Genomic DNA, 25,043 nt, shown 5'->3' with positions numbered 1-25,043 from the left:
ATGGACAAATAAAATGTGGTGTATAAATACATACATTATTCAGCCATTCCTTCTTTTCAGAAGGAAATTCTGTCACTTGCAACAGTGTGGATTGAGGGCATTATGCTAAGTGAAATAAGTCAGAGAAAGACAGATTCCATGTGAGCTCACTTATATGTGGAATATGAAAAAACCAAACTCATCGATACAGAGAACTGATCGGTGGGTTGTCTGAGGTGGGTTTTGGAGGTGGGTGAAGTGGGTGAAGGTGGTCAAAAGGTATAAAATTCCAGTTTTAAGATAAATAAGTCCTGGGCATGTAATGTACAGCATGATGACTATAGGTTCTAATCATAAGAAAAAAAAATTAGCTGCATGGTGATGGATGTTAATTAAACTTATGGTGGCAGTCTTTTTGCAATATATACATATATCAGATCATTTTGTTTTATACCTAAAAGTAAAATAATGCTACATGTCAGTTATATTTCAGTTAAAAAAATGACTAAAGGCAACAACAACAACAACAAAATAGATACATTGGACATCATCAAAATTAAAAACTTTTGGGCACCAGTTAACATATACTACAATGGCTAGAATTAAAAAATCAGATAATAACAAGTGTTGGTGAGGAGGTGGGGAAATTAGAACCCTCATATGCTGCCAGTGGGAACGTAAAATGGCACAACTGCTTTGGGGAACAGTGTGGCAGTTCCTCAATTAAAACAGTTACAGGACCCAGCAATTCCACTCTTAATTATTATCCAAGATGAATGAAAACACAAACATTTATACATAAATATTTATAGCAGCCTTATTTTTAGTAGCCAAAAGATGAAGCAACCTAAATGTCCATCAGTTGAATGGATAAACAAAGTGGTGTATCCATACCATGGAATTTAATTCAGCCATAAAAAAGAAATGAAATGCTGGCACATGCTACAACATGGATGAACCTTGAAAACATTATGTTAAGTGAAAGAAGCCAGTCACAAAAGACCACATATTATATGATTTCATTCATATGAAATGTCCAAAAGAGGAAAATCTATACAGACAGAAAGATTAATGGTTGCCTGGCAATGGGGGTGGGAGGTTTAGGTGGGAGGGTGATACCTAAAGGGTATGGGGCTTCTTTTTGAGGTGACAGAAATGTTTTAAAATTCACCATGGTGATGGTTGCACATATCTGAATATAACACCTATTGAATTCTATACCTTAAATGTGTGAATCATATGCAAACTGTATTTCAGTAAAGCTGTTTAAAAAAATGGTCCTTGGAAAACTTGACATCCACATGTAAAAGAATGTAACTCAGATCTCTACCACACACTATATACAGCAATTAACTCAAAATGGATTAAAAGATCTAAATGTAAGAGCTGAAACTACCAAACTCTTAGAAGAAAACGTAGAAATAAATCTTCACGACTTTCAGTGTGGCAGTGGTTTCTTCTATAGGACATCAAAAGCAAAGCAACGAAAGAAAAAAAATGATAAATTTGGCTTCATCAAAATTAAGTTTTTAAAAATGTTTTATTTATTTTTGAGAGAGAGAGAGCGCTAGTGGGGGAATGGCAGAGAGAGGGAGGCAGAGGATCGAAGCTGGCTCTGCACTGACAGCACAGAGCCCCATGTGGGCTTGAACTCATGAACCCTGAAATCATGACCTGAGCTGAAGTCAGGCACCTCACTGACTGAGCCACCCAAGAAGCCCCAAAATTAGGGTTTTTTTGCTTCAAAGGATGCCATCAAATACGTGAAAACAATGAAGTACAGTTACATTCTACACATTGTTAAGCCTTAAAAATATTATGTTAAGTGAAAGAACTCAGACACACAAAGCCACATATTAAATGAATCAGTTTTTATGAAATTAACCAGGATAGGCAAATCCATAGAGATAGGAGGTAGATTCATGTTTGCCAGTAGCTGTAAGGGGACTGAGGAGTGACTGCTGATAGGTATGGGATTTCTTTTGGGGGTCATGAAAATGTTCTGCAGTTACATGGTCATTACGATTGCATATCATTGTGAATATTACTAAAAACTGAATTGTATTACTAAAAACCACTGAATTATACATCTTAGGGTGAATTTTATAGTGTGAATTATATCTCAAAAAATAATACATATAATGAAAAATATGTGCTGAAAACCAATTAACATTTGAAAACAAATTATCCTCAAGGAACTTCTGCGATTTTAGATATTTGGAAATTATATTGATGGTCCAGTTGTTCAAAGCTCCACAGAAATCCATCAAAGAAGTAAGGAGTCCACTTACCTGCTTTGTTAGGAGCAGAGGATGTGGTTCTGCAGCAGTTTCTGTTTGTTTCTCAGAGCTTACAAAGCTAAGATGATGTAGTAAGTGTTTTTATACCACTTGGAGTAAATTTATTGCAAAGAAATGTTTCAGTTTACATAGTTTCTCATAAATTTTATTTAATTTTAATTGGTTTTATATTGACATAACTTAAAATGCAAAAGCTTGCCCCCTCAACCGCCCAGTCTCTTTTCCTCCCTAGAGGTAACCATGATATTGCTGATTTTTTTTGTGAGTCTTTCTAGAGATATTTTTACATAGCGTTCTTATTAAAAAAAAAAATCCATCTTGTAGTTTAGCATTTTTAAAGGAAATGTCTTTGGGGGCAAAATAGAGTCAATATAAATCATAGTATTTGTAACCCACTTTTGGGTTCTGTAGTTGGCCGTTGTTAATTTTGACAAGTCTGAAACACTTCAGTGTCTCTAATTTTTGATTATGGTCACAAAACAGGATCTTTATCCAAGGGCATGGAGAACCCTCTAATGAATATTGGATAAGACTTGTATTTTTATTTGTACTTCAATTTTAGCTGATAGCATCTTAATAATAACTGATTATTTCCTGCTCTTCTTCTTTTCTCTCATCACTGGTTTGGGTAACAGTTTTACTTTACTTCAATATTCCTCTTCCTTATACAAAATGGTGTTTTCTACATAATTTGAAATCTTTGCAAAAGAGTTTTTTTTTTTTTTTTTGCAAATCTGTATTATTTGCAAGTTCCTTAGATTGAGCTAATGTATTCTTACAAATATAATTTTTCTTAAATAATTTAACATTTTCTAATTAATACCCTAAACACGAATAATCTATGGTACTCTAAGAGAGGCCCTCAGATATACATTGGGAAGTCTCTAATTTTTTCCTGAATAATTTCTTAAGCCTGATTCTAGTGCTACTTTATTGTAATCATTTCACACTAGCCTCTAAAAAGAAGAGTTTTATAGAAAGATGTTCTTAGTTGTTTCTTGAAATTTTCATTTATCTTCCTTGCTCTGTATTGGTTTATTTAATATTCTTTATTCTCTTTTTCCCTCTATTGTTTTGAAAGCTATATATTGTATTTCTAGTCTCCCACCAGTTACCTTCAAATTTTTAACATATATTCCTAACAAAATCTAAGGTTTATCTCTTTCTCTTTATACATTCCGAACAAAGACAAGGGATCTCAGAATGTCTCAACTATAATAAACTCCCATCCCTATTATTGTTTTCTGTTATTTCAGGTCCACTATACTTGTGTGAGTGTGTGTGTGTGTGTGTGTGTGTGTGTGTGTGTGTGTGAGAGAGAGAGAGAGAGAGAGAGAGAGAGAGAGAGAATACATTCTCATGGTACAAAATTCAAAAGATACAAAGGAAACTAGATCTTTTTTTTTTTTTAACATTTATTTATTTTTGAGACAGAGAGTGAGAGAGCATGAACAGGGGAGGGTCAGAGAAAGAGGGAGACACAGAATCTGAAACAGGCTCCAGGCTCTGAGCTGTCAGCACAGAGCCTGATGCAGGGCTCGAACCCACGGACCATGAGATCATGACCTGAACCGAAGTCAGACACTTAACCGACTGAGCCACCCAGGCGCCCCTAGATCTTAATTGTTTTCACCACAAAACAAGAAGTGGTAATTAAGTGACCTGTTAGATGTGTTAGCTAATGGAGGTAATCCTTACAATATATCAATATATCAAACCAACACATTGTATACCTTAAACTTATACAATGTTATGTCAATTATATCTCAACTTTAAAAAGAGGTACAAAAGGTTACATACTGAAATTTTCCACCTTTATCCCCTGACCATTTAGTTCCTCTCAGAAGAGGAAAACACTGTTTCCATGGGATATATTAGGTTGATCTATATGAAATAGGCAATATTCAACTATTTTGATAAACAACAATGGCAGTTTCATATGGTTCAAACTAATATCAGTGGGAAAAAATATTCCTGCCTTCATGGAATTTTCATTCCAGTGGGATGTGTATTAGTTAATTATTGCAGTGTAACAAATTGCCTAAAACTTTAGTGGCTTGAAACAACAAACCTTTATTATATCACAGTTTTTGTGAGTCATGAATTTGGGAGTGGTTTAGATTGGTGGTTCTGGCTCAGGGTCTCATGAGGTTGTAGTCAGTATGTCGGCTGGGGCTTCAGGCATCTAAAGGCTTAATTAAGTCTGAAGTATCAGCTTCCAAGATGGTTAACTTACCTGGCTGTTGGCAGGAGATCTCAAGTTCTTGCCTCACAAACCTGTCCATAAGTCTGCTTGAGTGTCCTTATGACATGACAGATGGCTTCCCCCAGATAAGGCCATTCAAGAGAGAGGACAAGGAGGAATCCACAATGATTTTTCCCCCTCCCATAGTGCCTTTTATGACCTAGTCTTGGAAGTCATACTTGTCTATTTTACCATATTCTGTCTGGAAGCAAGTCGCTGAGCCCAGGCCCCACTCAGGGGGAAAGGAGTTAAATTCCACCTCTTGAAGGAAGGAGTAAAAAAGAATTTGTGAGAATATTTTAAAACCACCACAGGAAAACCAGTAATAAGCAATAAACATAGTAAGTAATTAATGGAGTGTATTAGAAGAAGATAAATTCTATGAAAAAAATGAAATAGAGCAGAGGTAAGGTAAATCAGAGTGTATGTGTGTGGAAGGGATGTGGATTGCAACAGGTTATTCAGTGTAAAACTCATTAAGAGAATTAGATTTGAGTAAAGACTTGAAATAGATGAGGAAGTTAGCTAAGCAGACATCTGTGAGAAGAAAGTCCAAACCAAGGGAATAGCCAAAGCAAAGGCCTTTAGGTGGGAGTGAAACAAGATGAGAGGAAACAATGCTAACCATATATTATTAATAAAATATTTTCAGATGAGAAGGTTGGGGGGTAAAGTTGAAGAAGGATTATTTCCATGGCTGAAATTAGTTCATTGTTTCTAATAGGAATGTAAAGAAGAAATCAAGTTGGATCGAAGTATGGTTGTGGATTTGGTCACCATCTCTGTTGAGGGGATGACATGTGGTTCCTGTGTTTGGACCATTGAGCAGCGGATTGGAAAACTGAATGGCGTACATCATATTAAAGTAAGTTAGTCCTTGGACATCAGTGATTTCAAATGCTGTTGACTGGAATTCTAGAAAATTACTTCTAACACTGAGATAGGAGCAGACACACTGAAACATTTGGCAATAAAGACTCTGAAATATTAATATAGTCACTTTGTCCCTTTAACTTTTCTTTTTATAAAAAATAAGAAATTATATATTTTTTCAACTTAAAAACATCTGAAGATGGAATCATGACATTATTATGATTGTATATTTATAGTTTTGTAAGTATACAGATGCTTATACACTTTTTATTACTCTTAATCTCATACTGAACTAAAATATATGTTTTCAGAGAAAGGGTTGTGGGCTTTCGTCTCTTAAATAGCATGACAGTTATTATGTGAAATAATAATGTAATCTTCCTTAAGCACATGAATACAAAGTATAACAGTAATTTTCTAAGCTTTTTCACTTCAATTTTTAAAAAATGTTTCCAGTGTTTTTAAAGATATATATTTTTTAAATGTTTATTTTTGAGAGAAAACACACATGTGTTGTGTATGTGTGCGCACATGATTTGGGGAGGGGCAGAGAAAAAGGGAGGAGAGAATTCCAAGCAGGCTCCCTGCTATCAGCGCAGAGCCCCATGCAGGGCTCGATCTCACAAACCATGAGATCATGACCTGAGCCAAAATCGAGAGTTGGACACTTAACCAACTGAGCCACCCAGGTGTCCCATGATTTTATATGTGTGTGTATACACACACACACACACACACACACACACACACACACACACTCTTTAAGTAATCTCTACACTCAGTGTGGAGCTTGAACTCACAACCCTGAGATCAAGAATTGCATACTCTATCAACTTAACCAGCCAGGCGCCCCTTTCACTTCAATTTTTAATTGCAAAAATAAAATCGACTCTTGTTAGACCATCTTAACACATTCCTGCTATAATTCATCTTAGAATGTTACTTAATGAAAAAGAATGGTGGATATCTATCTATATGTGTGTATGTATGTATGTATGTATGTATATTCTGATTTATCTGCAATGAACACGAATTGTTAATATAGCTATTATGAATAAATAAGAAAAGCTAAACAACTTTGTTTCACACCTTCTAAACACAAGAATCAAAAACCCCCAAGTCAATACAAAACTACCCTACAGGGAATATAATGATGCCATCCCCACTCATATCTTATAAAAACTTTTTTGAATGTTTCCTGTGTTCATTTTTTTGACATAGACATATGTTAATGCTGCAAGGGGTTTTAGATACGACTTCAATAGTCTAACCTCCTTATTTTACGGATTAGCAGATGGAAGCTTAGATAATGGAGTGACTTGTGCTAAATTACACAGCTACCTAATACCAAAACAAAACTAGAACTCAAGTTCCATGATTCCTGGGCCATGTGTGTTTTCTGGTCATACAGTCTGCAGATGCATTTTAATTTGCATATGGTTCTCAAACTGATCATCTCCAAATTATTCTCTCACATAAGTTCTGAGAAAAATTAATCATCATATAGGTGCTTCTTACCATCAAAGTGATGTATTAGCTTTGTATCACTAGTCCCTGTAAATTCTTCTCAGAATAATTGTAGTATTTTTACTGTGAGAAACCTTGAATTATGTTTTGTCATTACTTTTTTAAACTTTTTATTTCCATGTTCATAAAAATGTCTTTGATTTTTAAAGCCTTTGGGGTAAAATATGTTTTGATTAATCTTTACCCTATAATCCAGATTTCTCAGTCTCAGCACTATTGACGTTTTGAGCTGGATAATTCTTTGTTGTTTGAGGGCTGCTCTGTGCCTTGTAGCATGCTTAGCAGCACCCCTGGCTTCTATGCACTGGATGCCAGTAGGCTTTTCTTGTGTTTGTGACAACCAAAATGTCTCCAGGCATTGCCAAATGTCCTCTGTGGGCAGAATTGCCCTCAGTTGAGATTCACTGCTTTAGAACCTTCTCAGAGAATTTACTACACACCCTTTGGCTATTCAGTTAGTATTTGATGATGGTGAATTGATTTATTGAATAGGCTTATGTGCCCCTTTCTCTTTGTATGAGCTTCTTACAGTTCTTTTTTGCCAGTGACAGGTATAGTGAGCAGTGGTTCACAAATCATAACATGAGAATCACCTGGAGGACTTGTTAAAACATGTTTCTGGCCCTACCCTCAGAGTTTCTGTTTTAGTAGGGCTGATGGGGCCTGAGAGTTTGCATTTCTTTTTTTTTTAATTTAAGGTTTATTTATATTTGAGAGAGAGAGAGACTGCACAAGCAGGGAGGGGCAGAGACAGAATATGAAGCAGACTCCAGGCTCTGAGCTGTCAGCACAGAGCCTGATGCGGGGCTTGAACCCATGAGCCAAGAGTTCATGACCTGAGCTGAAGTCGGTCACTCAACCAACTGAGCCACCCAGTGCCCCGAGAGTTTGCATTAAAAAAAATTTTTTTTAATGTTTATTTCTGAGACAGAGAGACAGAGCACGAGTGGGGGAGAGGCAGAGAGGGAGACCCAGAATCCGAAGCAGGCTCTAGGCTCTGAGCTATCAGCACAGAACCTGACGTGGGGCTCCAACTCACGGACCATGAGATCATGACCTGAGCCGAAGTTGGTCACTCAACCAACTGAGCCACCCAGGCACCCCAAGAGTTTGCATTTCTAACAAATACCCAGTTAACTCTAATGGTGCTGGTCTTGGGACCACAGTTTGAGACCTGTTATATTGCATGAGATATAATTACACTAAAAAATATTTGTTTATCTGAAATTTAAATTTATAACTCGGTGTCTTCTGTTTTTTTAAAATAAATTTTTTTATTTATGCATTTTATTTTTAAATTTTTTTAATGTTCATTTTTGAGAGAGAGAGAGAGAGAGACAGACAGAGCATGAGTGGGGGAGGGGCAGAGAGAGAGGGAGACCCAGAATCCGAAGCAGGCTCCAGGCTCTGAGCTGTCAGCACAGAGCCTGACGCAGGGCCCAAACTTATGGAGTGCGAGATCATGACCTGAGCCAGAGTCGGATGCTCAACCGACTGAGCCACCCAGGCGCCCCAGCATTTTATTTGTTTTTAAAAAAATGTTTATCCACTTTTGAGAGAGAGTGAGTGGGGGAGGGTCAGAGAGAGAGAGTGAGAATCCCAAGCAGGCTCTGCACTGTCAATGCAGAGCCTGATGCAGGCCTCGAACTCATGAACTGTGAGATCATAACCTGGGCCAAAACCAAGAGTCAGACACTTAACTGAGCCATCCAGGCTCTCCCCTATTTTATTTTTTTAAGTAGGCTCTATGCCCAACGTGATGCTTGAACTCATAACCCTGAGATCAAGAGTTATATGCTCTGATAACTGAGCCAGCCAGGCACCCCTTGGTGTCTTGTATTTTTTTTACTAAATCTGGTAACTTTACTTTGTATCTTTTTTTTTTAACATTTATTCATTTTTTAGAGAGAGAAAGAGACCGAGCATGAGCGGGGGAGGGGCACAGAGAGAGAGAAGGAGACACACAGGATCTGAAGCAGGCTCCAGGCTCTGAGCTGTCAGCACAGAGCCCGATGCGGGGCTCGAACTCATGAACCGTGAGATCATGACCTGAGCCAAAGTTGGACACTTAACTGACTGGGCCACCCAGGCTCCCCCTGGTAACTCTACTTCGAAGTCATTCTTCCTCCTTACTTTTAGCCTCTCATACCAATGATTTATTTTTTGGCCCTATAAATTTTACTTTTTAAAAACTTCCATATAAATGGAATCACACATTATATAGCCTTTTGAGTCTGGCTTCCTTCACTTAGCGTTATGCATTTCAGATCTACTTATGTTGTTTGTATCACTGGTTATTTCCTTTTTATTGCTGAGGAGTATTCCATTGTGTGGATGTGCCACAATTTGTTTACCCATTTACTCATTGAGAGACATTTGGATTGTTTCCTCTTTGTGATTGTGAAAAACAATCACAGTATGAAAAACACTCTGAGTGTTTACATACAAGTCTTTATGTGGATATAGGTTTTCTCTTGTGAATATTCCTAGGATTAAATTTGTTCCATTGTATGTTAAATGTATGTTTGATTTTTGTAGGGGCACCTGGGTGGCTCAGTTGGTTAAGCATCCGACTTCAGCTCAGACCGTGATCTCACGGCTTGTGAGTTTGAGCCCTGTGTCGGGCTCTATGCTGACTAGCTCAGAGCCTGGAGCCTGCTTCAGATTCTGTGTCCCTCTCTTGCTCTGCCCCTCACCTGCTCATGCTCTGTCTGTCTCTCTCTTAAGAATAAATAAAACATTAAAAAAAATTTTTATTGTATGTTTAATTTTTTGAGGCACTGGCAAATGATTTACTACAGTGGCTGTACTATTTTATCTTCTCACCAGCAATGTTTGTGGGTTCTACTTTTTCTACATTCTAACACTTTGTATCATCAGTCTTTTTAGTTATAGACATTCTAGTGGGTGTGTAGTGGTAGCATACCAGTTCTCATTTCCTTAATGGCTAATGTTGTTGGGCATCTTTTTGTGTGTTATAGGCATTTGTTTTTCTTCTTCGGTCAAATGGCTGTAAAAGATTTTGTCAGATTTTTAGCTGTTTTTTTTTTGTTTCCTTATTATTCAATTTTGATTGTCCTTTATATATTTTCAATATAAATCTACTTTTAGATGTGTGCTTTGCAAATATTTTTCAGTCTGTGACTTTTCATTGTTTGTTTGTTTATTTATTTATTTAGAGTAAGAGGGAGAGAGCAAGCACATGACCAGGGGAGGGGGACAGAGGGAGAGAACCTGCTGCAGGGCTTGATCCCATAACCCTGGGATCATGACCTGAGCCAAAATCAAGAGTCCAATGCTCAACTGACTGAGCGACCCAAGTGCCCCTCATTGTGTGTTTTAAAAATTTTTACTTAAATTCCAGTTAGTTAATATACAGTATTATATTAGTTTCATGTGTACAGTTTAGTGATTCAATACTTCCATACAACACTTGTTGCTTATCACAAAGAGTGTACCCCTTAATCCCCATCACCTATTTTACCCATTGCCCCACCTACCTCCCCTCTGACAACCATCAGTTTGTTCTCTATAGGTAAGAGTCTATTTCTTGGTTCGCCTTCTTCCACCCACCCCATTTGTTTGTTTTGTTTCTTTTTTTATTAAATTTTTTTTAACATTTATTTTTGAGAGACAGAGAAAGAGTATGAGTGGGGGAGGTGCAGAGAGAGAGGGAGACGCAGAATCCGAAGGAGGCTCCAGGCTCTGAGCTGCCAGCACAGAGCTCGATGTGGGACTAGAACCCATGGGCTGCGAGATCATGACCTGAGCTGAAGTTGGATGCTTAACCAACTGAGTCACCCAGGTGCCTGTTTGTGTTGTTTCTTAATTTTCACATATGAGTGAAATCATATGGTGTTTGTCTTTCTCTGACTGACTTATTTCACTTAGCATAATACTGTCTATCTAGCTCCACCCATGTCATTGCGAATGGCAAGATTTCATTCTTTTTTATGGCTGAGTAATATTCCATTATACATATATATACCACCTTTTCTTTTTTTTTTTAATTAATTTATTTTTTTAATATATGAAATTTACTGTCAAATTGGTTTCCATACAACACCCAGTGCTTACCCTAAAAGGTGCCCTCCTCAATACCCATCCCCCACCCTCCCCTCCCTCCCACCCCCCGTCAACCCTCAGTTTGTTCTCAGTTTTTAAGAGTCTCTTATGCTTTGGCTCTCTCCCACTCTAACCTCTTTTTTTTTTTTTTCCTTCCCCTCCCCCATGGGTTTCTGTTACGTTTCTCAGGATCCACATAAGAGTGAAACCATATGGTATCTGTCTTTCTCTGTATGGCTTATTGCACTTAGCATCACACTCTCCAGTTCCATCCACGTTGCTACAAAAGGCCATATTTCATTTTTTCTCATTGCCACGTAGTATTCCATTGTGTATATAAACCACAATTTCTTTATCCATTCATCAGTTGATGGATATTTAGGCTCTTTCCATAATTTGGCTATTGTTGAGAGTGCCGCTATAAACATTGGGGTACAAGTGCCCCTATGCATCAGTACTCCTGTATCCCTTGGATAAATTCCTAGCAGTGCTATTGCTGGGTCATAGGGTAGGTCTATTTTTAATTTTCTGAGGAACTTCCACACTGCTTTCCAGAGCGGCTGCACCAATTTGCATTCCCACCAACAGTGCAAGAGGGTTCCCGTTTCTCCACATCCTCTCCAGCGTCTATAGTCTCCTGATTTCTTCATTTTGGCCACTCTGACTGGCGTGAGGTGGTATCTGAGTGTGGTTTTGATTTGTATTTCCCTGATAAGGAGCGACGTTGAACATCTTTTCATGTGCCTGTTGGCCATCCGGATGTCTTCTTTAGAGAAGTGTCTATTCATGTTTTCTGCCCATTTCTTCACTGGGTTATTTGTTTTTCGGGTGTGGAGTTTGGTGAGCTCTTTATAGATTTTGGATACTAGCCCTTTGTCCGATATGTCGTTTGCAAATATCTTTTCCCATTCCGTTGGTTGCCTTTTAGTTTTGTTGGTTGTTTCCTTTGCTGTGCAGAAGGTTTTTATCTTCATAAGGTCCCAGTAGTTCACTTTTGCTTTTAATTCCCTTGCCTTTGGGGATGTGCCGATTAAGAGATTGCTACGGCTGAGGTCAGAGAGGTCTTTTCCTGCTTTCTCCTCTAAGGTTTTGATGGTTTCCTGTCTCACATTCAGGTCCTTTATCCATTTTGAGTTTATTTTTGTGAATGGTGTGAGAAAGTGGTCGAGTTTCAACCTTCTGCATGTTGCTGTCCCGTTCTCCCAGCACCATTTGTGAAAGAGACTGTCTTTTTTCCATTGGATGTTCTTTCCTGCTTTGTCAAAGATGAGTTGGCCATACATTTGTGGGTCTAGTTCTGGGGTTTCTAGTCTATTCCATTGGTCTATGTGTCTGTTTTTATGCCAATACCATGCTGTCTTGATGATGACAGCTTTGTAGTAGAGACTAAAGTCTGGGATTGTGATGCCTCCTGCTTTGGTCTTCTTCTTCAAAATTACTTTGGCTATTCGGGGCCTTTTGTGGTTCCATATGAATTTTAGGATTGCTTGTTCTAGTTTCAAGAAGAATGCTGGTGCAATTTTGATTGGGATTGCATTGAATGTGTAGATAGCTTTGGGTAGTATTGACATTTTGACACTATTTATTCTTCCAATCCATGAGCAGGGAATGTCTTTCCATTTCTTTATATCTTCTTCAATTACCTACATAAGCTTTCTATAGTTTTCAGCATACAGATCTTTTACATCTTTGGTTAGATTTATTCCTAGGTATTTTATGCTTCTTGGTGCAATTGTGAATGGGATCAGTTTCTTTATTTGTCTTTCTGTTGCTTCATTGTTAGTGTATAAGAATGCAACGGATTTCTATACTTTGATTTTGTATCCTGCAACTTTGCTGAATTCATGTATCAGTTCTAGCAGACTTTTGGTGGAGTGTGTCGGATTTTCCATGTATAATATCATGTCATCTGCAAAAAGCGAAAGCTTGACTTCATCTTTGCCAATTTTGATGCCTTTGATTTCCTTTTGTTGTCTGATTGCTGATGCTAGCACTTCCAGCACTATGTTAAACAACAGCGGTGAGAGTGGGCATCCCTGTCGTGTCCCTGATCTCAGGGAAAAAGCTCTCAGTTTTTCCCCATTGAGGATGATGTTAGCTGTGGGCTTTTCAGAAATGGCTTTTATGATGTTTAAGTATGTTCCTTCTATCCTGACTTTCTCAAGGGTTTTTATTAAGAAAGGGTGCTGGATTTTGTCAAAGGCCTTTTCTGCATCGATTGACAGGATCATATGGTTCTTCTCTTTTTTTTTGTTAATGTGATGTATCACGTCGATTGATTTGCGAATGTTGAACCAGCCCTGCATCCCAGGAATGAATCCCACTTGATCATGGTGAATAATTCTTTTTATATGCCATTGAATTCGATTTGCTAGTATCTTATTGAGAATTTTTGCATCCATATTCATCAGGGATATTGGCCTGTAGTTCTCTTTTCATGCTGGGTCTCTGGTTTAGGAATCAAAGTAATACTGGCTTCATAGAATGAGTCTGGAAGTTTTCCTTCCCTTTCTATTTCTTGGAATAGCTTGAGAAGGGTAGGTATTATCTCTGCTTTAAACGTCTGGTAGAACTCCCCTGGGAAGCCATCTGGTCCTGGACTCTTATTTGTTGGGAGATTTTTGATAACCGATTCAATTTCTTCGCTGGTTATGGGTCTGTTCAAGCTTTCTATTTCCTCCTGATTGAGTTTTGGAAGAGTGTGGGTGTTTAGGAATTTGTCCATTTCTTCCAGGTTGTCCAATTTGTTGGCATATAATTTTTCATAGTATTCCCGGATAATTGTTTGTATCTCTGAGGGATTGGTTGTCATAATTCCATTTTCATTCATGATTTTATCTATTTGGGTCATCTCCCTTTTCTTTTTGAGAAGCCTGGCTAGAGGTTTGTCAATTTTGTTTATTTTTCAAAAAACCAACTCTTGGTTTCGTTGATCTGCTCTAACGTTTTTTTAGATTCTATATTGTTGATTTCTGCTCTGATCTTTATTATTTCTCTTCTTCTGCTGGGTTTAGGCTGCCTTTGCTGTTCTGCTTCTATTTCCTTTAGGTGTGCTGTTAGATTTTGGGATTTTTCTTGTTTCTTGAGATAGGCCTGGATTGCAATGTATTTTCCTCTCAGGACTGCCTTCGCTGCATCCCAAAGCATTTGGATTGTTGTATTTTCATTTTCGTTTGTTTCCATATATTTTTTAATTTCTTCTCTAATTGCCTGGTTGACCCACTCATTCGTTAGTAGGGTGTTCTTTAACCTCCATGCTTTTGGAGGTTTTCCAGACTTTTTCCTGTGGTTGATTTCAAGCTTCATAGCGTTGTGGTCTGAAAGTATGCATGGTGTAATTTCAATTCTTGTAAACTTATGAAGGGCTGTTTTGTGACCCAGTATATGATCTATCTTGGAGAATGTTCCATGTGCACTCGAGAAGAAAGTATATTCTGTTGCTTTGGGATGCAGAGTTCTAAATAGATCTGTCAAGTCCATCTGATCCAATGTATCATTCAGGGCCCTTGTTTCTTTATTGACCGTGTGTCTAGATGATCTGTCCATTTCTGTAAGTGGGGTGTTAAAGTCCCCTGCAATGACCACATTCTTATCAATAAGGTTGCTTATGTTTATGAGTAATTGTTTTATATATCTGGGGGCTCCGGTATTCGGCGCATAGACATTTATAATAGTTAGCTCTTCCTGATGGATAGACCCTGTAATTATTATATAATGCCCTTCTTCATCTCTTGTTACAGCCTTTAATTTAAAGTCTAGTTTGTCTGATATAAGTATGGCTACTCCAGCTTTCTTTTGGCTTCCAGGAGCATGATAAATAGTTCTCCATCCCCTCAGTCTCAATCTAAAGGTGTCCTCAGATCTAAAATGAGTCTCTTGTAGACAGCAAATAGATGGGTCTTGTTTTTTTATCCATTCTAATACCCTATGTCTTTTAGTTGGCTCATTTAATCCATTTACATTCAGTGTTATTATAGAAAGATACGGGTTTAGAGTCATTGTGATGTCTGTATGTTTTATGCTTGTAGCGTTGTCTCTGGTACTTTGTCTCACAGGATCCCCCTTAGGATCTCTTGTAGGGCTGGTTTCGTGGTGACAAATTCCTTCAGTTTTTGTTTGTTTGGGAAGACCTTTATCTCTCCTTCTATTCTAAATGACAGACTTGCTGGATAAAGGATTCTCGGCTGCATATTTTTTCTGTTTAGCACACTGAAGATATCGTGCCAAGCCTTTCTGGCCTGCCAAGTTTCAAAGGAGAGATCAGTCACGAGTCTTATAGGTCTCCCTTTATATGTGAGGGCACGTTTATCCCTTGCTGCTTTCAGAATTTTCTCTTTATCCTTGTATTTTGCCAGTTTCACTATGATATGTCGTGCAGAAGATTGATTCAAGTTACGTCTGAAAGGAGTTCTCTGTGCCTCTTGGATTTCAATGCCTTTTTCCTTCCCCAGTTCAGGGAAGTTCTCAGCTATTATTTCTTCAAGTACCCCTTCAGCACCTTTCCCTCTCTCTCCCTTCCTCTGGGATACCAAGTATGCGTATATTATTTCTTTTTAGTCTATCACTTAGTTCTCTAATTTTCCCCTCATACTCCTGGATTTTTTTATCTCTCTTTTTCTCAGCTTCCTCTTTTTCCATAACTTTATCTTCTAGTTCACCTATTGTCTCCTCTGCCTCTTCAAGCCGAGCCGTCGTGGTTTCCATTTTGTTTTGCATTTCGTTTAAAGCGTTTTTCAGCTCCTCGTGACTGTTCCTTAGTCTCTTGATCTCTGTAGCAATAGATTCTCTGCTCTCCTCTATACTGTTTTCAAGCCCAGTGATTAATTTTATAACTATTATTCTAAATTCACTTTGTTATATTATTTAAATCCTTTTTGATCAGTTCATTAGCTGTTGTTATTTCCTGGAGATTCTTCTGAGGGGAATTCTTCCGTTTGGTCATTTTGGATAGTCCCTGGAGTGGTGCGGACCTGCAGGGCACTTCCCCTGTGCTGTGGTGTATAACTGGAGTTGGTGGGCGGGGCCACAGTCAGTCCTGATGTCTGCCCCCAGCCCACAGCTGGGGCCACAGTCAGACTGGTGTGTGCCTTCTCTTCCCCTCTCCTAGGGGCGGGATTCACTGTGGGGTGGCGTGGCCCGTCTGGGCTACTTGCACACTGCCAGGCTTGTGGTGCTGGGGATCTGGCGTATTAGCTGGGGTGGGTAGGCAAGGTGCACGGGGGCAGGAGGGGCAGGCTTAGCTCGCTTCTCCTTAGGTGATCCACTTCAGGAGGGTCCCCTCTTCCGTGGGCCTCTCGTCTGTGCTTGGCTCCGGAGACTCCGTCCTGCTAATCCTCTGGCGGTTTTCTGGGTTATTTAGGCAGGTGTAGGTGGAATCTAAGTGATCAGCAGGACGCTCGGTGAGCCCAGCGTCCTCCTATGCCGCCATCTTCCCTCTCTCTCCTACAAAAAGCAAATTCTGCACCGACACAGCAGTGAGATACCGGGGAGAGAGCGTATATATTTTGGATACTAACCCTTTATCAGATATGTTATTTGGAAATATCTTCTCCCAGTCAGTAGGTTACTTTTGTGTTTTGTTTATGGTTTCTTTACTGTGTAAAAAGCTTGTTATTTTGGTGTAGTCCCAGTAGTTTATTTTTGTTTTTGTTTCTGTTGCCTAAGGAGGTATCTAGAAAAATGTGATGGTTGATGTCAGAGAAATTGCTGCCTGTGTTCTCTTCTAGGATTTTTATGATTTCAGGTCTCACATTTAAGTGTTTCATCCATTTTAAGTTTATTTTTGTGTATGGTGTTAGTGATCCAGTTTAATTCCTTTACATGTAGTTGTCCAGTTTTCCCAGCACCATTTATTGAAGAGACTGTCTTTTCCTCATTGTATATTCTTGCCTCCTTTGTCATAGACTCATTTACCATACAAGCATAGGTTTATTTCTTGGTTGTCTGTTTTGTTCCATTGATCTATGTGTCTATTTTTGTGCCAGCACCATACAGTTTATATTAATGGATTTTTCTTACGATATTTTAATTTTTGGTATCGTATATTGAAGCATCAAAGTAGAGTTTTACTTGATTAGTATATACACATTATTTTTTCAACAAACAATAATAGAATTTGTGGTGTGAAGTATGTAATATATATGAGGTCCCTCATGCATTTTAAATAGTTTTTACTTGAATCAAAAGTATTTGTGGTTGGTGAATCAAACATACTAGAAATTCAATATAACTGATAAATCATTTCACTTTTCTCCCTTCATTCTGTATAAAATGACAGAATCCTTTCAAGCCCTGAAGAACTGCTGATAATGTTGAGTTGTTATGAAACCTCCTTCTTAGGAAGGTGCAGCCCTTGGAGTTAGGGTGATTTGTCCAAGGTTCTAGCATTCATCTTGCTTGAGAGCAAATCATATAGAAATCACATGCAGATAAAGTATACTGTACTTGAATTTCATATATTATATTTCAGTAGATAAAGAATACCATACTCATTAAAATAATGGATCTTTACAATTCCTGTCGACATTTAATACTCTCTAGTCCACTATTAATGCATTTGATGCCACAGAGTATGTTTGATTTCATTTCTTCTCTTCCAGTCCTGCCTTCATCCAAATATAGAAATAGTTTTCCACCTTGAGGCCTTCCTATGAGCCACAGTCATAATTTGTAGACTGTTACATGTTTATTTTCAGAGGAATTATTGATTTAATGGAAATATAGTTCTTATAAAAGTTAAAATAACGGCATTGGTTCCCAGTGAAAGATAGAAAAAGACAAGCTGTTGAAACTTTTGAACAATGTAGGGAATAGGTGGAGGTGGTTTTTGTTGGTGGGGTTAATGTGAAAGGAGAGCTACATTGACCCAGAATTGTACTGCTACCAGCAATTTCTGGGTCTACAGAGTCATTGCTTGTTTTTGCTCACCATTGTGTCCCTAGCAGCTTAGCACAGTGTCAGGCACATAATAGGCACTCCTTAAATATTTGTTGAATAAATAAATGTTATTTTAGCTTCCTGCCCACACATTTGACATCCATAACAGTATTGTGATAATCACCATGTGAATTTCCTCTTAAAAGAAACAAAGGTGCTGCTTGTTTTTGTTTCCTTTGAGATTTTAGGCTTGAAACATCTCTTTGATATCTAATATTCAGAGGAAAAGTTGAGGAAAGTTTCCCCAAAGGGGAACATTTTTGTTTGTGCTAAGTGTGGTTGGACAGCTTTAAAACACACAAATAGAAGTTACTACATAAGGAAGTGCTTTCAGTCTACAGCATGAAAACAACGTAGGATAATATAACTTTTTAACATAGTATTTTATATAAATAGTTTCCTTATTTCCTTATGTCTTTTACAGAAGATAGGCTAATGCAGTAGAAAGCATATCAAATCCTCTAGAGACAAAGTGACTTTTGCTTTTAAAATCATTTTTTGGGGGCTCCTGGGTGGCTCAGTCAGTTGAGTGTCCAACTTCAGCTCAGGCATGATCTCACGGTTTGTGGGTTCGAGCCCCACATCAGGCTCTGTGCAGACAGTTCAGAGCCTGGAGCCTGCTTCGGAGTTTGTGTCTCCCTCTCTCTTTGTCCTTTCCCTGCTCATGCTCCATCTCTATCTCTCTCTCTCTCTCAAAAAATAAAATAAAACACTAAAAAAATTTTAAATCATTTTTTTAAAAGTTTATTTATTTATCTTGAGGGTGGGGAGTATGCGAGCAGAGGAGGGCCAGAGAGAGAGGGAGTGAAAATCCCAAGCAGGTTCCTCACTGTCAGTGCAGAGCCCAACACAGGGCTTGATCTCACCAACCATGAGATCATGACCTGAACTGAAATCAAGAGTCAGATGTTTAACCGACTGAGCCACCCATGCACCCGAAAAATCAGTTTTAAGAATGGTTTCTCATTGGATATGTTGGTAAATTAACATTTCTGGGGGGATGGAAATTAGCTCAAAACCAGATCTTTTTAAAGAGATACCATATACAGTGTACTTAAACATAAAGGAAAAAAGAAATCTACACCCTTTTAAAAAAGTTTGGTACTTTATCAGAAAAAGTATAGTAGTACCTGGATCTGTACTGTCCAATGGAATATTCTGCGATGATGGAAATGTTCTATATATACCCAGTACCATATGGCAACAACTTAGCCACATTGGCCATTGAACACTTGAAATGTGGCTAATGCAACTAACTGAATTTTTTTAGTTTTGTTTTGTTTAAAACACAATTATCATACGTAAAATTGACTTCTTTTTGATATAAAGTTCTGTGATTTTTTTTTTTTTTAGTTTGGTGAATTTTAACATATCTATATATTTATTTAACTCCCAACATAACCAGGACACCATAGTCCCATCATGTCAAAAAACTCCCCTGTTCAGCCCCTTTATAGTCACTCCTCCCCCACCCCTCATCTGTTCTCCATCTTCCTCTTTAGTTTGAATATTTAAAATTTTTAAAGTAATTTTATTAATCAGAAAAATCATTGGAGTGTGATTAGAGTTTGAAAGAGAATCTATTTAGAGATACAAAGCCACAAAAGCCTTCATTTTGTAATGACTATATTTGTATTGTATCTGTTTCAAAAGTATATGTCGGAACTGCACGTGGTTTGGCTATACTGCAACTTATTCATGGAAAATGTTATATGGTGTATTCCAAAACAAAATATAAATTATTTTCCCACTTTTTCTGTTTTGAATCACTTATGTTAGTGGTTTCTTCCACAACTAAGATCAAGATGACCAACTAGAATTACTAGTCTAAGCATCTTTTCTGTGCCAGAGGTGCATTTTAAGATTTCACCAAATGCCTAGCCATTGATTACCAAGCTAAAGGAAGAAAGATTTAACTATATAACTATTGTTGACAGTTTAAAGTGAGATTTCCTTCTCTTAATTACTTTTAATTATATTTTGGTGTTGCTTTTATTTATGGAACAAAGATTTTCACCAGGAATCTAAAATAATAATGCTCATATTTTAACTGCCTTTAGAACATTAATACCCTACCATCTCTCAAAATCAGTTGGGTCTAAAACTAAATTTATCATCTTTCTTTTCCCACCACTCCAACCTCGTCCTCCAGTTTTCTTCTCTCTGATAACAGTTAATGGCAACACCATCTATCCACTGGCCCAGGCCAGAAACCTGTAACTCATAGTCATCTCCTTTACTCTCTATAATCTCCTTACTAGTTCTTGCCCTCCCAAATGTATCTTGGAATTGCCCCTTTTTCTTTACCCTCAGTATTCATGCCTTAATTCAGATCTTCTGTGTACCACTATTACAATTGCAATAGTCTCCTAACTGATCTCCTATCCTGTCACTCCATTCCACCCCCCACACATCTGCTGTGTCTCCAAAATGATTCTTCTCTAAAATGCTAATACAATCATGTCATTCCCTTGTTAAATTTTTTTGTGACTCTCTATTACCTATAGGCTGAATTACCATTATTGGCATAAAGTGGACCCCATAGTAAATCAGTTGCCTCATTCTCCAGTTTATCATCTTTATCTACTTTATCCATTTGTCTGGAATTCCTGCCTCATACATTCTTGCTAATTTCTGTGTGTTTGTTTACATTCAGGTCTTATCTCCCCTAAGAAGGCTTTTCTGACCCATATTCCCAGGGATAAATACATGTCTCTTTTCTGTATTTTCTATGCTAATATTCCTCCCTGTGACTGTGTCATGCTCACCGTTGTATCTTGAGAATCCCAGTTCCTGGCACATATAATAGGTGCTTGATAAATATTACTTGTTCGGTGTTTACCTTTATATAACTCACTGCTGCAAAGAACTACTTTCCTATCTATTTGCTCTTATAACAACTCTAGAAGATTATAGGGCATATTTCCCAATTTTTCAGATGGTAGAATTAATGAATGTGTTGACTAATAAGTGGAAAATTGACAATGGAACTCAAATCTTCTGACTCCCAACCCAGTGAGTGTGTGTGTGTGTGTGTGTGTGTGTGTGCGCACATGTATTTGTGTGTATGACTACACCATTAATTTTTGTAAGATGTCAGCCAGATATGCATGCAGTCATGGTAGTAGTTAAATTATATACAGTAGCTGAGCTTTAGGAATACAATCATTATTTTTATCATTGAATCAGGCGAAGCAATAAAGATGTTCTTATTTTGAATAAAAGTAATACTAGGCTATAGGGACTTAGAAGGATATAGGAGTATATGCTACAAAATCCTATCATTGCCTTTAATCACACACTAGCATGTTTATATCTTTTCTTCCGAACAAAGTTATTTTAATCAAACATCTTAAAATTTAAACTTCATATCACCTTTTATTTTCTGCAGCTGATCCTGTTTTCTTTATTATCTTTGAATTGATAGAGAGTGAAGTATTGGAATAATTTGTGAAAGGAGATAGTAGGAAAAAGTTGTTTGTGCTCTGTTGTAAAATTCCAGGGTGTGTTTGTCCGTGTGTGTGTTTCAAATGCCTAATCAGTAGCTGAGTCACATACACCTACATACAAGTTTATCATTCCTATAAGTACAGAAGACATTTTTTTGTTTCTTTCCAAAGAGAATAGTAAAGATGAGAACTAATAGAGAAACTCCATTTGGTTGAATTATTTGTCCCATTCTTCTTGAATGCGGCATGATGATTGCTATTTTTTAAGTTTTAGGTCATAAAATTGAATTAAACTGACTTTTGAAATTCTCTTCCAAAAGGTTTCACTGGAAGAAAAAAATGCAACTATTATTTATGACCCTAAACTACAGACTCCAAAGACCCTCCAGGAAGCTATTGATGACATGGGCTTTGATGCTGTTCTCCACAATCCTAACCCTGTCCCTGTTTTAACTGACACTGTGTTTCTGACTGTTGCTGCTTCACTGACTCTGCCATGGGACCATATCCAAAGCATATTGCTCAAGACCAAGGGTGTGACAGACATTAAAATTTCCCCTCAGCAAAGAACTGTAGTGGTGACAATAATCCCTTCTATTCTGAATGCCAATCAGATAATAGAGCTGCTTCCGGATCTCAGTTTAGATATTGGAACTCTGGAGAAAAAGTCAGGAACTTGTGAAGATTATAGTATGGCTCAAGTAGGTGAAGTCATGCTGAAGATGAAAGTAGAAGGAATGACCTGCCATTCATGCACCAGCACCATTGAAGGAAAAATTGGGAAGCTGCAAGGTGTTCAGCGAATTAAAGGTAATATATCTGGTGGTATTTGGTTGTTTTCTAAGGATTAGCTTTCTGTTTTGGCCTTTTAAGTTTTTGCTTTCCTCTTAAGCATGGGTTTTGAATCCACAGACTAGAATGCTTACTGCTTCATTGAAGTCTGAGGTACAGTGTGCATATTCCCAGGATTAATGTGGGTAAAGCTAATGATTATAATTAAAAACTACATGAGTTTTGAACTAGCAGAAAATGTAGCTGGGGTGGCAGTTCATGGAGTTCAGCGTTTTTAACTCAACATGCCTGGGGTCCTCTCTACCTCTAATCTGTTTCTGTTCAGGCATGCAGAAACTTGGAGACCATAGATAAAGTAGTCATATTTTTTTACTTTTTTCTAGTCTGTGTCAGTAACATTTTATGAAAACAGAATTATCTTAAGAAAAGCTAGTGACAACGAAGACAAACAATTTTGTGTGGTATTGATTTGAAAACTACAGAATGTTTTCTGAAGTGGCCTAAGAATAACTGAATTAAATATTTCTCTTTTCACTAACTAGTCTCCTTGGACAACCAAGAAGCTACTATTGTTTATCAACCTCATCTTATCACAGCAGAGGAAATTAAAAAACAGATTGAAGCCGTGGGCTTTCCAGCATTCATCAAAAAACAGCCCAAGTACCTCAAATTGGGAGCTATTGATATAGAACGTCTAAAGAATACACCAGTCAAATCCTCAGAAGGATCACAGCAAAGGAGTCCATCATATAGCAGTGATTCAACAGTCACTTTCATTATAGATGGCATGCATTGTAAATCATGTGTGTTAAATATTGAAAGTGCTTTATCTACACTCCAATATGTAAGCAGCATCGTAGTTTCTTTAGAGAATAGATCTGCCATAGTGAAGTACAATGCAAGCTCAGTCACTCCAGAAACCCTTAGAAAAGCAATAGAGGCCATCTCACCAGGGCAATACAGAGTTAGTATTATAAGTGAAGTTGAAAGTACCTCAAACTCTCCCTCCAGCTCATCTCTTCAAAAGATTCCTTTGAACACAGTAAGCCATCCTCTGACTCAAGAAACTGTGATAAACATTGGTGGCATGACTTGTAATTCTTGTGTGCAGTCTATTGAGGGTGTCATATCAAAAAAGGCAGGTGTAAAATCCATACGAGTATCTCTTGCAAATGGCAATGGGACTGTTGAGTATGATCCTCTACTAACTTCTCCAGAGACCTTGAGAGAAGCAATAGAAGACATGGGATTTGATGCTGCCTTGTCAGGTAATTATTACTTTTTTCTCAGATTCCCTTAATGTTTTTTTATCTTCTAATTTGGATTCTTTGGCTTTCATCAATAATAAATAATGAGCAATAGGTACTGCAGTTCTGGTTTTTGGAAGTAAATCTTATAGAGGTAGTCAGCAGTGTATACAAAGATGCCTAAGGATGTTTGAATAATTATCTACAATATTTAAAAACTAGAAGCATTATATCATGATACATCCATATGCTGAAATGCTATGAAGCCATAAAAAATTATAGTATTAAAGATATTTAATGCCACAGGAAAGTGTCTGAGATATTTTGTTAAATGAAAAAATAAAAGCAAAAAATCTGTATATTCAGCATGATCAAAATATTATAAACACATGTATAAGGATTTATACCATGTACATATTATTTATGTATATGAGTGAATAAAATTCCTGGCAGGACATGAACTAAAATTTTAACAGTGGTTATTATATGAGTGGTAGGGTAAAGGTGATATTTTTTTCATTGTGCTTTCCTATGTGTTTTAAGTTTTATGTGACAAGGATATATGCATGTATGATGGGAGAAGCAAATGCTATTTTGAAAAGAAAAAAGGTAGAAATAAATAATAGAATTTTAACTGTAGTTTTAAATTTAGGCATTCAAATGAAACTGACTCTTGAACTGCCTCAAAGTCTTTCTATTTCCTGACAGCTCTTACCTTGAACTGAAACCAAAAATGAATAGTGCATGGAATTTGCCTATGTGAACTTGTTGTTTTATTTATTTTTATTTATTTATTTTTAATGTTTATTTATATTTGAAGGAGAGAGACAGCATGACTGGGGGAGGGTAGAGAAAGAGGGACACACAGAATGTGAAGCAGGCTCCAAGCTCTGAGTTGTCAGCACAGAGCCTAGTGTGAGCCTCAAACCCACGAACTGTGAGATCATAACCTGAGCCAAAGTTGGAAGCTTAACTGACTGAACCACCCAGGTGCCCCACTTGTTGTTTTAAACTACAATATAATCTAGCTTTGAATTAAACTGGAAATGCCCTAATGAAATTTCTTGCTGTAAGTAAAATAGAAAAGTTGTATAACTAATTTCTAGACCATGTTATTAACTTTTGCAATTCTGATCAGAATGAAGGATATCAAGTAACAATATTTGTTTTTCAAGCTGAATAAAACTGAGAAGCATAAAAATTTATATTAAACACATGCTCAAATTATTATGGTAGGTAAATATCGGTGGAAGAGGACCCAGAGACATACTAACTATTCTTGATTTTCATATTCATGACAAATGGTAGAAATTATAGAATTCTCAATTTTTAATGTCAAGATATAGTTTGTATGTCATAAAATTCACCCTTAAATTTTTTTTCTTAAAAACATTTTTTTCTTTTAATTTAGAGAGAGAGTTGGGGAGAGGAGCAGAGGGAGAGACGGTCTCAAGCAGACTGCATGCTCAGTGAGGAGCCCCATGCACAGCTTGATTCCATGACCCTAGGATCATGACCTGAGCCAAAAAATCAAGAGTCAGACACTTAACTGACTAAGCCACCCAGGTGTCCCAGAATTCATCCTTTTAAAAGTATACAATCCAGTGGTTCTTAGTATATTCAGAGTTTT

At 37.4% G+C, this 25,043-nt stretch overlaps 1 protein-coding gene across 1 annotated transcript in view; it reads left to right on the top strand.

Annotated features, from left to right (window-relative positions):
• ATP7A (ATPase copper transporting alpha) overlaps positions 1-23,498 on the top strand; it is an 87,516-nt gene extending 64,018 nt beyond the window's left edge. The window contains exons 3-5 of the mRNA XM_053891352.1: positions 5,249-5,389; positions 21,695-22,184; positions 22,709-23,498. Coding sequence (XP_053747327.1) covers positions 5,249-5,389; positions 21,695-22,184; positions 22,709-23,466 — 1,389 coding nt within the window. The 3' untranslated portion in view covers positions 23,467-23,498. The remainder of the gene's footprint in view (positions 1-5,248; positions 5,390-21,694; positions 22,185-22,708) is intronic.
• The last annotated feature ends 1,545 nt before the right edge of the window (positions 23,499-25,043 follow it).

The sequence above is a fragment of the Panthera pardus genome, unplaced genomic scaffold, assembly GCF_024362965.1.
Source record: "Panthera pardus isolate Hobbes unplaced genomic scaffold, ASM2436296v1 HiC_scaffold_27, whole genome shotgun sequence".
NCBI lineage: Eukaryota > Metazoa > Chordata > Mammalia > Carnivora > Felidae > Panthera > Panthera pardus.
Note: the sequence above shows the minus strand (reverse complement) of the source record. Positions and strands in the feature narration are given on the sequence as shown.